The sequence below is a fragment of the Odocoileus virginianus genome, chromosome 28, assembly GCF_023699985.2.
Source record: "Odocoileus virginianus isolate 20LAN1187 ecotype Illinois chromosome 28, Ovbor_1.2, whole genome shotgun sequence".
NCBI classification, from domain to species: Eukaryota; Metazoa; Chordata; class Mammalia; order Artiodactyla; family Cervidae; genus Odocoileus; species Odocoileus virginianus.
Window position 1 is genome coordinate 38,566,701 of NC_069701.1, and position 16,580 is coordinate 38,583,280.

The 16,580-nt window shown below is 55.5% G+C and overlaps 1 protein-coding gene across 3 annotated transcripts in view; it reads right to left on the reverse strand.

Moving 5' to 3' along the window:
• The window catches only part of SPTBN2 (spectrin beta, non-erythrocytic 2), a 39,735-nt gene that overhangs the window by 13,081 nt on the left and 10,074 nt on the right, over positions 1 to 16,580 (reverse strand). For 2 of the 3 annotated variants that reach the window (XM_070457681.1, XM_020906538.2), the window contains exons 3-18: positions 13,718 to 13,869; positions 13,115 to 13,288; positions 12,222 to 12,313; positions 11,998 to 12,078; positions 11,570 to 11,685; positions 9,919 to 10,031; positions 9,610 to 9,797; positions 8,106 to 8,223; positions 7,356 to 7,514; positions 6,753 to 7,055; positions 5,420 to 5,573; positions 4,328 to 5,198; positions 2,818 to 2,955; positions 1,497 to 2,253; positions 715 to 917; positions 68 to 158 (exon numbers count right to left, since the gene is read on the reverse strand). In XM_070457681.1, the coding sequence (XP_070313782.1) occupies positions 68 to 158; positions 715 to 917; positions 1,497 to 2,253; positions 2,818 to 2,955; positions 4,328 to 5,198; positions 5,420 to 5,573; positions 6,753 to 7,055; positions 7,356 to 7,514; positions 8,106 to 8,223; positions 9,610 to 9,797; positions 9,919 to 10,031; positions 11,570 to 11,685; positions 11,998 to 12,078; positions 12,222 to 12,313; positions 13,115 to 13,288; positions 13,718 to 13,869 (3,710 nt within the window). Of the gene's footprint in view, positions 1 to 67; positions 159 to 714; positions 918 to 1,496; positions 2,254 to 2,817; positions 2,956 to 4,327; positions 5,199 to 5,419; positions 5,574 to 6,752; positions 7,056 to 7,355; positions 7,515 to 8,105; positions 8,224 to 9,609; positions 9,798 to 9,918; positions 10,032 to 11,569; positions 11,686 to 11,997; positions 12,079 to 12,221; positions 12,314 to 13,114; positions 13,289 to 13,717; positions 13,870 to 16,158; positions 16,352 to 16,580 lie in introns of those variants that run through there. The other variant, XM_020906537.2, reaches the window with a different exon arrangement.

A 16,580-nucleotide genomic window follows, 5' to 3' on the forward strand; every position in this document is an offset into this window, starting at 1 on the left:
CGAGGATATTGTGGGAAAGGGGTGGCCAGGGAGTGTCAGAGGGGATGCGGCGGGCTGGGCGCCTCACCTCGTGACAGTCTTGTAAGAAGTGCTGCTGCTCTCGGTTGTCCCGAAGCCGGCCCAAAAGCTGCTGCACTGCTTCTTGATTCTTCTTGTGTCTGCAATGACAGGCCTTTGTGGAGCCCTTGAACTTGCTCTGAAAGGGTTATGACCCTCTAATTCAGCAGTCTCCAATCTTTTTGGGCACCAGGGATTGGTTTTGTGAAAGACAATTTTTTCCCACGGACCAGGGTGGGGGCAAGGGATGGTTTTGGGGTGATTTAAACACATTACATTTATTGGGCACTTTATTTCTATTATAATTACACTGCTGAACCTCAGATGATCAGGCATGAGATCCTGGAGGTTAGGAACCCCTGCTCTATCTAACCTAGAGGCTCTCGGTTCTCCTCCTATGGCGACAATACCTTCCAGGAGAACCACGTGACAACCCAGGAATCCTGAGGTCGAGTATCTAGCTACCTTAGGGGGCTTCATTTCACCCCAGTGTCAGGGAGGCAGAACTTCTCTGCCCAGGCTCTCCAACCACTTGGTTCTGCCTTCTCTAGGTTTGGTCAGCTCCTGACCCCCAACTGTGGATCTGAGTGCCGTGTTCATCCCATTTTCACTTGGTTCCCTTTAGGGCCCCCCACCTGCCCATCATCCTCACCGTACCTCCTCTCCACCGAGTCTGCCTTCTCCTGGATCTTCTCGGCATGGACATTGCCTTCCGACACCAGCTGGCGTCCGGCTTCCAGAAGACCACGGATCCGCTCACCGTTGGCATCCATAGTGCTCATGAAGTCTTCCAGTTTTTTAATGGTGGCATCGGCTGCCTGGAGGGTCCCTGGCATCTCCGTGTGAGACAAGACATATTCCTGTGGGAGGGGAGACACTGAACTCACTGCCCAGCTGCTCAGAAGGAACCTCCGAAGGGCGGCCGTCCAAGACGCGGACGCCGCCCAAGGCGGGCAGGAGACTCTGGCTCAGAGACAGAGGGATGGTGCGGATTATGTGGAAGTCTCAGAAGGTTCAAAGGGAGCTGGACTAGAGTGCCTTTAATACTCCAAATCCTGCCCCATCTTATTTATAGCTGCTGTTTGCATTTCCTTAATAGTTATGACAAGCTAGGTTTTCTATTTCTTCTTATGTCAGTTTGGTTAAGTTACATTTACATCTTTTTTTTCACTCGCTTTTTTTTCGGGGGGCCACACTTCATGGCATGTGGAACTTTTCTGACCAACAATCAAACCTGTGCCCCTTGCAGCAAAAATGCAGAGTCTTAACCATTGAATTGCCAGGGAAGTCCCTCACCCTTTTGGCTATGTTCCCCCTGCCCATCCTGTTTGCTTAGCTATCCCACCTGCTGCCATTTCTGTCCCCATTCATCACTCCTTCACATTCCCCTGTTTCCCACTTTTTCTTCCTGGTTGGGACACTGCCCCCCGGACTCTTACCTGGCTGCTGAGCACGCCTTCGGCCTGGCGAGCATCCCGCAGGAAGCCCTGGAAGCCATGGGCCTGGGCCAGGCGGCCTTGCCGGCTCTCCCACATGCGGCCCAGCTCCTCCCAGCCGGTTCCCAGTGCTTCCAGTCGCTGCCGAAGGAAGAGGCACTGGGGATCGGCCTGGTCCCGGGTCACTTCCTCACCCACGGCCCGCAGCCGGCTGTACTCGCTCCGGGCCCGCTCCACCTCTCCCCGCAGGGCTGCGTGTTGGGCCAGGAGGGCCTCGGCTTCAGGCAGGGTGGCCGGCCCTTCTTCAGAGGCCACGGAGGTCTGCGTGCGGCCGAGCCAGGCCTGGAAGTCATCCAAGCTGCGCAGGAAGTCCTGCAGCCGCCGCGCCTCACCCAGCGACTCCTCTCGCCGCCGCATGGTGGCCCTGAGGTCCTCCCAGCCGGCCTGCACCTCTCCAAGCCGGGCGCTGATGGCAGGGGCTTGGGCGGGGTGGCCAGCAGCCAGGGCATTTGCCTCTCGGGTCAGTTCGCCCACCCGGGCGGCGATGGCCTCCAGGTCCCTCTCGGTGCCAGCCAGCTTGCGCTGCAGCGCCAGCACGCCGGCCAGGTCGTTGCCCAGGCCCTGGGTGGACTCGATGACCTTGGTCTTTTCTCTCATCCAAGCTTGTGTCTCCGTGCACTCTAAGTGGTAGTTCTGGATGCTCAGGGCTGACGTCAGGGCTGCCTTCTTGCCGTCCGCCAGGGACCGAAACTGCTGCCACCTGAGTGCCGAGGGGGAGTCGGGTTGCTTGGCTTCCCTGCCCTGTCCAGGTATATTCTGCAGCCTCTTCCTGCTTCTCTCTCCCCTGATTTATGCTACCACCTGCTGTTTGCAGAGGCTGCTCCCCACTCACCTGCCTTCAACTCCTTGTCTGCCCCCAGTCCAGGCCCCAGCCTCTTCAGACGACCTTTTTTTGTTGTTGCTGTTTAATCGCTAAGTCATGTCTGGCTCTTTGTGACCCCATGGACTGTAGCCTGCCAGGTTCCTCCAGCCCATGGGACTTCCCGGGCAAGAATACCGGAGTGGGTTGCCATTTCCTTCTCCAGGGGTCTTCCAGACCCAGGGATCAAACCCCATCTCCTGTATTGGCAGGTGGATTCTTTACCACTGAGCTGCCAGGGAAGCCCCAGGCAACTTTTAACCCATTTCCATGTCTTTCATCACCAGCCCCCTTCCCCTGGACATATTCCAGATGGCTTTCTCTCCTCATCTTTAGCCTCCATCTCATCCCTACATAACTCCCTTCCGGCTGCCATCCTCTCTGTCACATCCTGTCTCACCCCACCTGTGGTTGAGCTGCTTCTGGGTATTGACAATGCTGTCCTTCCCTGGTGGGTTGGCCTTCAGCAACTGTTCTGCGATGTCATTCACGGCAGTAATTCGCGCAGCAAGTGCGTTCATTTCGGGCTCCAGGGTCTCAAACCTGATGGGTGGAAGAGCTGGAGGTAAGCGGCAGGAGGCAGTGGTGCACTGGGCCGCCTCCCTTAGGTGCCCAAGAGAACTCCTCTCTGTCAACATGAGGCTTATTTATAGGGGCCTCTGCATCTCTTCCCTACATGGTTCATAGCATTTGTGGATCAAGGGGGGAGCCCCCCACTCGTGCTAATCAACTAGAAAAACTGTCACCTCTAGAGCTGCTCAAAAACGTGGTGAAAATTAAAGGTCAGGAACAGCTGGACAAGTCAAACTAATCCCTAGCATCGGACCTCACCCTTCAGCACAAGATCCCTTATTCCTCCTGGGACTTACCCCTTAGCTTCCTACCTGGGTCCCACCTTACCAATATGTGTTAAAATATGAACTGATGACTAAAAAAAATTTAGGTGATAAATATGTGAAGTGTTATCTTTCCCCAGAAACATTTCATATTTTCCTAGAGCAGATTCTGCAAACGGGCCAGATAGTAAATATTTTGGGGCTTTCTTGGTGGCTCAGATGGCAAAGAATCTGCCTGCAATATGGGAGACCCAGCTTTGATCCCTGGGTCAGGAAGTAAATATGTTAGGTTTGGTGAGCCATTTGATCTTCTTCACATGTATACAGCCAGGCTGTTTTAATGCTAAGGCAGACACAGGGATAATATGTAAATGAATGGGCATGACCATGTTCAGATAAAGTTTTATTTACAAAAACAGGCAGAGGCTCGATTTGACACAGGGGTGGTACTTTCCTGGCTCCTGTAATGCGATATCTTGAAAACAATAAGAAAAAAATCTTTCATTATATTTTAGAAATCACCAGAAAATCTAACTATAGTTTGAGTAGGAGATGACATCAAGGAATTCCTAATTTTATCTGATAACGGTATTGTGGGTGGTTCTATGACAAAAACACGCTTTCTAAATTTTAAGATTTCTTATTCTGTAAATAAAGCTACTTTATGAGAGATTAATCCATGTCTCTGTCTAAAAGGCTTATAACTTCAAAGCCTTAGCTATTTTAAGTCTGCACATACAGTGATAAAACAATTTACTCATATCGCAAACTTCTACGTTCCTGGAAAGTACAGAGGTGAAACGTTCCCATTGGGGATTTGCTTTTGAAAAGGAAAATCAATCTAACAGAGCATGATGCTGGTGATTATTGAATCTGGCTGAGTCTGTTGAATAAGGTTTCTATTTCTGAGTATGTTTAACATTTTTCATTAAAACCAAAAACAGACACCTGCTAAGACTCAAAGTCGGGTAGCAGGAGCAGGCAGGTTATGGTGGGACATCACCCTACACACTGGCCCCCAACTCACAAGGCCAGTCTTGAGGCAGGGGTGGGGGTGGGCGGGCGGGCAGGGGGCCTACCTTTGCTGCACGACCTCCAGGTCCTCCAGGCGCTCGGGCAGGGTGAGCCCGTTGAGCCACTGCTCCTTCTCCTCCACCCAGAGCCCGCAGGCCCCGGCCTCGCTGAGCATGGTGTAGAGAGCCAGGGCGGCCTCCAGGGCGCGGGCACGCTCACCCGCCCGGGCCCGCAGCTCCTCATAATGCCGCTGCAGGGTGGGCACGCGGCCCTGCACCTCAGGCGCGCGGCTCAGTGCGGGAGGCAGGGCCGCCGCCTGCTCCCTCAGCGCATCCAGCGTGGGCCGGTGGCCCCGGATCTCTTCCTCCAGGGCCCGGTGCTGCCGGGCCAGGGCCTGCGTGGAGAACTCGTCGTGCCCCAGCTCAGGGCTGGACACCAGGCGTAGTGCGTCCACCAGCCAGGCCTCCATGTCGTTGGCATCTGCCTGGAACTGGTAGAGGCTGGCGGCCTGGGCGAGCCGCTGGGCCCGCTCCTCCGCCAGGGCTTCCAGCCGCTCCCACTGGGCTTGGAGCTCGGCGGTGCGGGCGGCCGCCTGGCTGGCCCCAGGGTGGCCCTCGGCCACTAACTGCTGGCCCTGCTCCAGGGTGAGCTTCAGGGGCCCCAGGCGGCCGCTCATCTCGCCCCGCAAGGCGGTGTGCTTGTTGAGCAGGCGGAGGACGCCGGTCAGGTCCCGGCCGGTTTCCGCCGAGGCCAAGAGGTGCTGCTGTTCCCGCACCCAGGCCTCGGCCTCGCCCACCTCCCAGAGGAAGCGCCAGAGCCGCCGAGACTCCTCCAGCCGGGCCCTGCGAGCTGCTGCCAGTTCGCACAGCGACTCATAGCTCTTCTCCAGGGTGGCCACCCGCTCCGACACCAGCTGGGGGTCGCAGGGTTTGTACTCTGCAAAGGTCACACCAGAGGGCCAAGAGCTGTGACCCAGCCCTCCGCCGCCCCGTGTGTACCCCTAGTTCCAAACCCCTCCCGCCCTACACTTCTCACTCTGTCACCCACCAACCACCCATCACCTTTCCTGTCCCCAGGTTTTTCCCTTCTTGCTGCTTCGGCTCTTACTGTCCTCCTTCCCAGCCCCTCCCTTTCCCAGTCCCGTCCCCCGCTGTCACCTTTCCCGGGGTCGCAGAAGCGCAGCGCAGAGGCGCTGACCGCCCGCACCCTCTCGGCCTGCACAGCAATGTCTGCTTCCACCAGCTCATGCAGCTGCAGCAGGTCCTCCACGCCTGTCAGGTGTTTGCCTAGGTCCTGGGACTGCAGCCGGCCCTGCGGGGCACGCCGGGCATGTTGATGCCCGTCTGAGAGCAGCCCGGTTCCCTGCTAGCTGAGGCTCTTGCCCTGCCACGCACGCGCACACACACACACACACACACACACACGCACGCACGCACGCTCACCTCGCCCTGTCTTCCAAGGATCAACCACAACCTGACTCTTTGAGCAGCTCCACTTGATCGCACCCACATGAGCACGCCTGCTTCCGTCCGTCAACCCTCACTCACACGCAGTGATCCCTGAGCGCTGTCCTGGCACCCTGGCCTCTGCACTCAACTCCCCTCCTGCGGAACGACTTTCTTACTAAATCCTGCCCCAGGAATCTCTGCGCTGACTCATTTTCTCAGCCCCAGAATTATCCCCGCCCTCCTACAATCTGGCTCCATCCCCGGCCCCCCCAGCGATCGTCATTGTCTCTCCAGGCCTATCCGCATCCCCATCTCTCGCCTGGATCACCGCAACAGCCTCGGACTGGTCTCTCGGCTCCCACTCTGGCTGCCCACAGCCCTTCTTCAAATAGCAGTCAAAGTGACATTTAAAAAAAATGTGAAAATGCAGAATCACGTCTCTCCCCATTTTCAAAACCTTCTAAGCACCTTCATTGCCTCCATGTTACTCTGAGTAACATCCATAATCCTTGACCAGGCCTGTGAGCCCTAAGTGAGCTGGCTACTTCCTCTCTGACTCGTCCCCTGTCCCCCCGCCCCTGTCCCTACAGTCCCCGTGGGCCTCCTTTCCTATTGGAACGTGCCACACGTGAGCGGGCCCAGGGCCTTTGTGCTCCTTTGGCCTGGGACCTTCTTTCCTCAGAGCTCCCTGTGCTGACTCCTTGGGACACTCTGCTCTCAGTTTAAATGGCATTTTTCAGGCAGGCCTTCCTGGACCACTCCATCACACGGCCTGTTGCCGTTTTTCTCATAGGTTTCACGCCCAGCTGCTATGTTGTTTATGGACGGGCCAAGAGTTTTATCATCAGTCTCCTCCCCCTGGAACATGAGCCCCATGAGGACGGGGAGCCGTCTGCTCTGTCCATCTGAACCAAGGACAGGGCCCCGGACTGGTGCGCACTGTGCAAAGACCTGGCTGAGCAGCTGAGGGAACCTGCTCATCGCTGCCCACCCCCCAGCACGGTCCCGACCATCTCGGCCCGACCGCAGCATCCGTGGGTACCTTCATCTCTTCCATCCAGTCCATGAGGTAGAGCAGGTCCTGGAACACCTTCTGCAGCTCCAGGTTGAGGAGGAGCCGCTCCCGCCGGGCGGCCACCATCTGCCGCAGGAAGTCCCAGAGCCGCGCCACGTTGTGCTGCCGCGCGGCGATGCGCTTGATGTCGTGGTAGCGCTCGGCGGCCAGCTCTGCGGCCACGGCATCCACCGCCTGCACCCGGCCGCTGTAGGCTACGATGTCTGTCTCGATGGCTTCGTGCTTCCGCACCGCTGCCTCCACGGCGGCCAGCTCCAGGCCGAAGTTGTCCTGGGGCGGGGACCACCACTCTGCTCACCCCCTGCCCCCCACCCCCCAGAGCACTTCTGCTGCAAGATGCCAGCTCCAGGGGGTGGTTCTTGGCGTCCCATCTGCCCTACCCCATCCTGGCTCATCAGCCCTTCTCCTGTTCAAGCCTCCCATCCCCAGGTTCTTGGTCTGCTCATCTGAGCCATGGAGTTCTTATTTCATTAGCTCCCCACGCGGCAGGGCTCCTTATCCACCTCTGTCTCTCTCACTCCCCATGTCTCCAGACCTGCCTGGGCGGGCCAGGAGTCCCCTGCGTCCTACCTGGGACACCAGGCGCTGGTTCTCGCTGAGCCAGGTCTCCCGCATGGCGGCCTTGCGGTCGAAGCGGGCGGCCAGCTGCTCCAGCTTCTCCTGGCGGATAAGCTCTGTGCGCAGGGCCAGCTCGCGCTCGTGCTCGGCTTTCTCAAGCCGCTCCCAGGCCTGCAAGGTGGAGACCGGGTTAGCGCCGAGGGGCCGGGGCTCAGGAAGTGAGCGTGGGGAGGGCTCATGAGGCTGGGGGGTGGTGCACAGGGTGGGTCCCAGGGCAGCTCGGTCTAGTGGGTCTGTGGAATGCGATCAGATGCCTGTGCAGGGAGGTGTGAGGAGCCAGGCGGGCGGCGGCTGTGCCACGGAGCCACGTGAGGAACATGTCTGCTGTGGACAGGGACAGGAGGCGGGTGGGAACAAGTGGAAATCGCTGGACTCGGCTGCAGTGGTGGGACTGGGGGGGTGAACCCTATTACTTCTGTTAATCTTATGTTGTTTGTGGGAAAAAAAAACACAATGAAATAAAAGTAGGGCCAGAGAGCTGGGGACATGCTGAGCAGGATAAGGCACTGGGATCTAATTTGCATGGAGAGACAGATGGAGGCGCAGGGGAAGATGTGCGGGCCCCAGGAGAGGTCATGGGAGTTCCACCTGCCCTGGGATGGGTGGAGGGCAGGGGTGCAGCGGGCTGAGGGGTTCAGGCAGGGACAGGAGGGGCTGGGGCTGAGGGTGGGTCGCCCGGGACACGGAAGGGAGGCCGCAGACCTTGTTGATGTCGGAGATGAGCCGGCCCTCACGGGGCGTGTACACCTTCTGGTTGTTGGCCCGCAGCTTGCTCTGGATGGTGAAGAGCAGCACTTCCAAGTTCCCTTTCTCTGTGAACCTGAGGCAGGAGGCCGCGTCGGGTCAGAAGCAAAGCCCTTCGGGGGCCCGGGGTCTCTTTATGTTTCAAAATGAAGTGTCTCGTGTTGCTTTTCTTCTCGTAAAAGCTTTGTGGGAAAGCCAGAAAATCCTGGCAAAATCCTCGTTTAAAAAGAACCTAATTTTATGTATTATTTTTTAAGTATTTACTTGAACTAGTTAATTTCTTGGACTGCGCTGGTCTCCAGCTCTTTAGCTGCGGTATTCAAACTCTGGGTTGTGGCATCTGGGATCCAGTTCCCTGACCAGGGATAGAACTAGGCCCCCAGCATTGGGACTTCGAAGTCCTAGGACCACCAGGGAAATCCCAAGAGCCTAACTTTAAAACAACTGAAAACTACACAGATACAAGTACCGTCACCCTTGGGCATGCAAGTCTGCAGATGGGATATCAGAACCATGACTAACATTTGTTGAGGACGCACTCGCTGACCGCCAGGCCCTGCTTTCAGGACTCTGCACACATTAACTTGTTTAGTTCTCACTACATGCTCTCATAACCCTCGTTTTCCCGATGAGAAAACCGAGGCACAGACGGGCTAAATAAAATGCCCAATGCTCACCAGGGCTAGATGGCAGAGCTAAGAATTGAACTCAGGTTCTCTGAACCTTGGTCACTTAACACTTTGCTCTCTGCTGTCTTCTAACACTTATGTTTCATGAATGTCTTTTCAGGTCAATAAACGCAGTTCTTCAACATTGTTTTCAGTGGCTGTCCCATGACTTACTTTTCTTTTACAAAGGTCACCTTTGTGCCCAGAAGAGGACTTTCTGCGTCAAAGGGCACACCTCAAATCATTCCCCGGAAAGCACAGAAAGGGGTGTTTCTGGAATAATACTAGTTTTGGAGCCAAAACACGTTAGCTCCAAAAGAGGTCACAAATAAAAAATAGAAATTTTAGCATGTTCTGTGTAGAATCGCCCAACAGTCAAGCCAACATCAACAGTCAACTGCTACAATACATAAGTGGTAAGAACCGGTGCAGCGTGCAAGTGACCAGCCACATATCTGTGTTGCCAGCAATGACCACCTGTCAGGTCCAATGTTCCATCCTTAAACTAGGATTGGGTTGTTGCAACACCCAGACCAATCTTATCTGAGTGGACTGTACCGGCTCTATGTACTACAGCAATCATTTCCATAGCATGATTTCGTGTAATGGGTAATCATTATTTTTTTAATTGCTTTGGTGCTGCTCCTGGCACTCTGAGCTGGGGGAATGAGCATCACTGGATTTCTGTGCTGCCAAATTTCCCTCCCAAAAGGCCACCCTAATTTACGCTTCCTGTGTGTGAGCACAGCTCAGGGCAGGCCAGCCGAGGCTGGGTGAGGCCCAGGGACACCTACTTGGGTGGCTTCTCCACGGTGCGGTAGGAATTGAAGGACTGGAGCTGGTTCTGGACTCCGCTCAGGGAGTTGGCCAGCTGCCGGTCATTGAGGGTCACGATGGTCTGCTCTATCCACTGGAGCAGCTCGGAAGCCAGGGATTCATACTTCTCCACCAGGCGCTCTGCCTCCATGGCGTGGTCCAGCACCTGCGAGACCATGATGTGGGGTCCCTGGCCCAGTCCTCCCCTTCTCCTGCTTCAGCGGAGCAGGACCCCAGGCCAGGCCTCCTCCAGCCTGTACGCCCACCAACCCCGTGCTGGAGTGTACCTTGCCAATTCTTTTGCCTTCCACGGCCAGGGCTTTCATCTTGGAGAAGTAGTGGTAGTAAGTAGCCACATAGGTAATAATTGATTTCTCATCTGGTTGGTCCACATTCACATCTGAGAAAAAGGACCACTCAGGTCAGGCAGAGATTAGAAACCTGCCTCCCAGAAGTAGGCTCACAATCTGAATCACTTACTCCAGTCCCAATCCCAATCCCTTATTCCCCTCCCAGGCCCACGAGTTTCTCTCTCCAGCTTCCTTAACCATTTGGGCTAAAAGGGCATGAAAAGCTAACTTTTTTTTTCTCCAAGAAACAAGCAGAGAATAAAACCCAGATGCCCAAAAAGGCTTTTACCCAGTTTTCCCAATGGAGACCAAAAGGAGTTGCTCGGTAAGAGGGCATGGGAAAAGGGGCTACTGGTGGGATGGAAAACACGGAGAAAACAACCAAGTCCCAAATCTGCCCAGGGAACTTCAGAAGGCGCATTTCCAGCAAGGAAGTTGCTTGGCCCTTCTGTCCTGCTCTTTTCTGCACCAAGACTGCTCTCTGCTCTCTCAGGGAGGCAGCTGAGGAAACAGGCTCTAGAGCCAGGCTGCCTGAATTCCAATCTCAGCTCCTCTAGCAGTGTGACCTTTACAGAACCCTATCTTCTCTTCCATAAATGGAGCATAATGAGGAAACTGGTTTCAAAACGGGGTATTGTGAGAATTAAGTCAGTTAGAGCATGTCAAGTAGGTGGCACTAGCGGTAAAGAACACGCCTGCCCATGTGGGAGGTGCAAGATTCCTGGTTTCGATTCCTGGGTCAGGAAGATCCCCTGGAGGAGGAAATGGCAACCCACTCCAGTATTCTTGCCTGGAGAATCCCCATGGACAGAAGAGCCTGGTGGGCTACAGTCCATAGGGTCGCAAAGAGTCAGACACAACTGAATTAGCTTAGCATGCAAGTGCAATGCCAGGTACAAAACAAAGCCCAGTGGTTATTCCCAGTCTCATGGGTATTGTATCAGAATCATAGGGACCAACCAGCAGGGTCAACTGACCATAAGGCCAGTGTTTGGTGAGATCTCAAGGTCACAGAGCTCAATTTAGAAGCCTATAATTTGGGGGCCCTTAGAGACCTTGTAGACTAATCTCATTTTACTTTTTATTGTTTTAATGTTTTGGCCATCCCATGCGGCACTGTAGGATCTTAGTTCTTCATGCCCCTTGCATTGGGAGTGTGGAGTCTTAACTGCTGGACTGCCAGGGAAGTCCTTCTTCTTTCTTTAAAAAAAAAATCTTCTCATTTTAGAGTTGAGGAAACTGACCCACAGAGAGGCCAAGCAACCAGCCCCATGTCACAGAGCTGCTTCGTGGAGGGCCGGGATAGAACCATCCTCCACACGGGGCTGCCTTTCTTCCTACACTGAAATAGAATTTTCATGACATAAAATTCACCCTTTTAAAGTATACTGTTCCGTGGGTTTTTGTATATTCACAGGGTTGTGCAACTGTCACCGTGATCTAATTCCAGAACATTTCCATCACCCCCCAAGAAAACCAGGTAAACCACTGGCAGTGACTTCCGTCCTCCCCGCCCTCAGCTCCTGGCAGCCGTCATCCACCTTCTGTCTCTAGCCCACAGCCACTCTTTCACATAGCTCTGCCCCACCTTCAGGATCCAGCAGCTTCGTAAGTCCCAGCTCCTTCTCAGCCAGATTGAAGGCATTCTGCAGATTGTAGTGTGCATTACACTTCTTCAGGGACTCAAAATCCAGCAGGTCTGGCCTGGGTAGGGAGGGAATAGAGAAGGAATCAAGGGCATGTGAGAGCCTAAAGAGGAAAAGGAAAGCCACCCCATCTTGATCCCTAAGTTCCCAAGCCCCCAACCCCCACTGCACCTCCCCGCCTCGACTTCCCCTCACAAGCCCTCTGTGCAGGAAGCGCCCCCACATTCTGGGCTCTTCTCTGAACATTCACGCCTCCTAACTGCCGTGGAGCTCAGCTTGTCCCACTGATTTGTCTACATGTGTGTGCGGGCCCCTGGGTCATCAACCCATCCAGCAGCTCAGACAGGCTGGCCAACCCCCGTCTTCTCACCGGTGTTTATGCACGATGGCGTTGAAGGCCAGCCCATCTCTCCAGCTGGTGGTGAAGTTGTGCACGTTGACATTGGGGTACCTATAAACAGAGGCCAGGATAGACAGTGAGTAGGCCTCAAGGATGGATCCCCAGCTCATGGTTCCTGGGCCCCCATCCTTCCTTCCTACTGCACAGCCTTGGTGCATCCAGCCCTCCAAGGCCATGCTCTCTGGCAGCCTCACCCGGCGGTCTTCATCTGGCACCAGAGCAGCAAGGCATCCTTGGCTGACTTCTTCTCCTTGTTGTCTTCTGTTTCCACACTTATGTCTTGGATCTAAGAAGGGAGGAAGGAAAGAAAGCCCTCACTTCCTGAACAGGGGCTCCTGGAGTTATCAGAGATGCTCAGGGTTATCAGGGATGTCCTGGAGTTATCAGGGATGCTCGGAAGCCGCTCCTTAGACACCTCAATTAGGGGCCGAGGGATAGAGCCTGGGGCCTTTCTTCTTGGGCTAATGACCACAGAACTCCAGGTCAAAAGGATTTGAGACAGCAGAAAGGTGTGGGAGTTCAGAAGAGGAAGTGCCTTGAAGGCACAGATGCTCGTTCCTGCTGTGGGGGGAAACTACAGGTGGAGAAATGAACTTTTCCTGAGAGCTGGGCTTCAAAGGTAAAGCTGACAGAGCTCTGCTTAGGGCTGGAAGGAGCAGGGGAGTTATACCCGGGGTGTAAGCAGGGCGATCAGGAGAGCTGTGATGGCATTAGGACCCTGGACTGGTGATGCTCAGAACATAAGGAGGAGCTGGGTGGCTGTTCTCTTGAGGGAGGCAAGCAGAGTTTGGGGTAGAGGAGTGGACCAGTGACCAGACCCCAAATGCAGTTCTAACACTCTCTGTGGTGAAGTACCCATCTGTAAAATTTCCAATCCTTTGTGCCCCCAAATGTGGTCCTCTAGCAGACCAGGCCACAGGGAATTTGCCACAGGAGTTTGACAATACCCACGCTGGCCTCTGTCCTGTTTAATGACAGGAGTCCCCTGCCCCAGGGTGTGAGGTTCTGGGCCACCCATATGTGCAGTGACCGTGGGGGCTGCTGCACTGATGCACAGGGCACACGCCAGGTGCCACCGTGCGGGTACCTGAAATCGAAGGATGATCGTCCACACCAGCCCGAGGGTCAGGCGGTGGTTCCCGTCCACGATGTCATGCGAGCCCATGTTTTCCAAGTGCACTTTTTGCTCCTTCAGGAACTGCAGCGCCTTGTCCACGTTCTCCAGGCAGTGGATCCGCATGCGGCCCTTCGTGGGCTTTGGCTGTGGAGGGAGGGGACACGAAGCCATGGGCCTGTGGGCCTCCTCCTCCTCCTTCCCTCCTAGCTTTCCCGGGGCCCTGCTTCCTATGGCTTCCCCATGACCTCCCTCAGGAACACAGGCACCGCCCGGGGAAGTTAAAGCCGAGTTGCAGATGAGGCTTGGGGCAGATTAAGATTCCCAAGGGAATTAATTGCACCCAGAGTGAGTGGGGGAAAAAAATGTTTTCAATGGGGCCACTGTTCCCGTCTCCATGAAGCAATGTTCCTGGTTTAATCCATGCAGCAATGCCTCTCAAACTGAAACCATCCTCTGAGTAGAAGGCAGCCACTGCTTTCTGTTCCGTGGTGTCGCTCTTCTCGCTCAGGGCCACCCCAGGTCCCCCTGGCCACTGGCTCTCAGGCCACCCCCTCCCCGGTGACCCCAGCTCACCAGGGTCTCCCCGGAGAGCACCTCGAGGAGCCTCAGGAGGTTCCGTCCGTCTCGGAGGTCGCTGTACAGGTCTCCCACCCGGCATGTCACCCGGGCCAGGTGTGAGTTGACCCACTTGGTGAAGGTTTTCTTCTGCACAGCTTCTCGCTCATCTACGGCGGCAACATGGGGTCATTTCTGCCCTTCAAGAGCCGGGCGCCTGCTTCTAAACACCAGTAGGTGGGGTTGGGGAAGTGGGGTCTGGGGAGGAGGAAGGGAAGGAAGATGGCCAAGGAGAAAACCCATAACTTGAAAAATCGGGAAATAAAGAAATTGGAATGAGTTCATGAGCAGGGTCAAGAACAAAAATGAGAGACAGAGAGACAGAAAACAGGCTTTGAGAAGGAAGGATGAAAGAAATTACAGCAGGGGACATGTAGGGAAGGCCTGGGATCAGCGCTCTGCTGTGTGACAGTGGTGAAACGCTGTTGTTCCATCCATCAAGGCCTCACTTTCCTCATCTGTAAAATGGGCACATTACTTTCTCTTTCAACAAGTCATGGTGTTGACTGAGACACCGCGTGTGAGATGCCGCACGAAATGGCTCCTGGATGAGTTACTGTTATTCAGGCATAATCTAACCCGTGGAAAGAGTGGGAGTTGCTCAGGTCGGTCCAGCAGGAGCTATGGCTGGTCCCGGTTGGTAGTGGGCAGAGGAGAGGGTACGGACTTAAATTACAGCAGCGGCTCTTCCAAGTGGTCGTTAGATGGATGTGACATTATAGAGCCTGCAGGCCTCCTGAGTCAGCTTGCCCTCCCGGGATAATTTAAAGAAAAGACAGGCTATTTCTGGGCTGGTTCATTCAACTGGTTGCAAGGGGATTCTGTCCCAGGACACCAACATTTCAAAGTCAAGAGGGAATATATCATCGTGGAAGTTGGAAACAGGTAAAAAGTGAACCCGGGAAACACAGGGTGGGGCAGGGGAAAGCCAGGCAGAATTCAGTGCCAGTCTCACAGAAAGTGACGGGATGCCCACTGCCTGTCCACAGGGGGAGCTGCTGCTGAGAGACGGGATGCTGTTACATTTCCCAGAGAAAGAAAAATTGAAATTATTATAAGTGACATAGAGAACACCACTGACCCTGACACATTGGAGACATTTACAAAGATTTGTTGAACTGGACAAGAGCATTAAGCCTTGGGCCTGACATTTTTATAGCCTGGGTTTCAGTATATGAGGACATTCTACTCTTGGCTCATTATTTATGGTAATATCCATGATGGATAAATTAATTTCTTCCAGTAAAAAAAAGAAAAAAATACAAATGACAAAGTGAGGGAAGAGGCTCAGCCCACTGGAAGTTGCTCTGGCCACTGGAATTTCTTCGAGTTCCCCCCAGAGAGGCCCAGTGCAAGGACCCAACCCAAGTGGCCAGGGCTAAAGAGTCACTTGTCTTTCCCTAGCACCAGGATCTCAGAAACCAAAAAGACTCACCCCTTAATCTCACATTCCTATGCACCTCACCCATAAAACACAGCGACACACCCATGTCTGTTCCTGTCTTTCTTACCTCCAACCCCGGACCTGGGACAACTCAGGGTCCTAACAAGTGCTCAGACGGCCTGATGCTCTGTGGGCCTCCTCTCAGGATCCACAGGCCCTGCGGGAGCCGGGGACCACCTGGATCACCAGCCATGACTGGATCCAGGGAGTCTGCCCTCATGCCAGACACAGGAGGGTGAGGCCATTTTGGCTCATAGGTAGCATAAAAGGGGGAAGATGAGGAAACAGGAGGCAGCTAGGGGGAAAAAAATGTGCAAAGCCGACCACCAGAGACAGAGTGTAACTTTACCAGGTGTCCACAACATCCACAGGCACGCAGAATGCCGTGGCTCCCAAAAGAAACACACTGGCCTATGTGTGCTAGAGCTGACACAGCCGCCTCAGACCCATACCCAAGCCCGTCTGCACCAGATCCCTTTGACACACACCCCGGTTTCCACACACTTAGACACCCATTCAGAAATCCAGGGCAGCACAAACGCCCTGGGCCCCTCGCCTGCTTCCCCGACCACCCCGGCAGGACCGTCCTCCCCAAACCCCCGAGAGTCTCAGGGAGACCGGGCCGCGTCTCCGAGCTCTGCGCCCCCGGGGGACACACGCCCAGCGGGGCCCCGCCGCCCCTCCAGCGGGTCCAAGCCTCTCCCGGCTCTGTCAGCATCCGCGGATTTCCCGGCCACTTGTAATTATTCCCCCGACACTTTGTCTCCCAACACAAACCGTCTGAGTCACAGAAGATGCTTCCCCCACCCCGGGGGCCTGGCTCCGGCTCCTCTCCCACGCCCCCAGCCGCTCTCTCCGCGGGGGCCCCCTCTCCGCGCGGCTCCAGCCGTCCCCCTCGCCCCCCGAGCCCCCTCTCGGAGCCCACCACCACCACCACCCCACCTCCGGAGCCCACCTTGAAGCTGCTTGAAGCGTCCCTCCAGCACGCTGGCGTACTGAGCCGGGTTGATGAAGGCAGCGGGCGAGAGCAGGAGCCCCCCGGGGTTCTGAGCCCCCTCCACCGCCTCACAGTAAAACTCACCGGCCCCGTTCAGGCCGTACCCGGGCCCCCTGCCCACCCCGTGCCCATTCATGGTGCCGCTGCCCCTGGATCGCCCGCGGCCCAGAGTCCATGCTCTGCCCGCGCCGGGGCAGGGCGCCGAGGGTTCGCTCCCCCGCGAGCCGGGGGTCCGGCTAGCAGGCCGTGTGGCCCGAGGGCGGTGGAAGATTCGAGGAGTTGGGTGGAAAAGGAGCAGCGGGAGGTCTGAGCCCCCGAGCGCTCCGGCACCCGTCGGCACAGCACACCTGGAGACGGAGGCAGCTCCAGACAAACAGGTC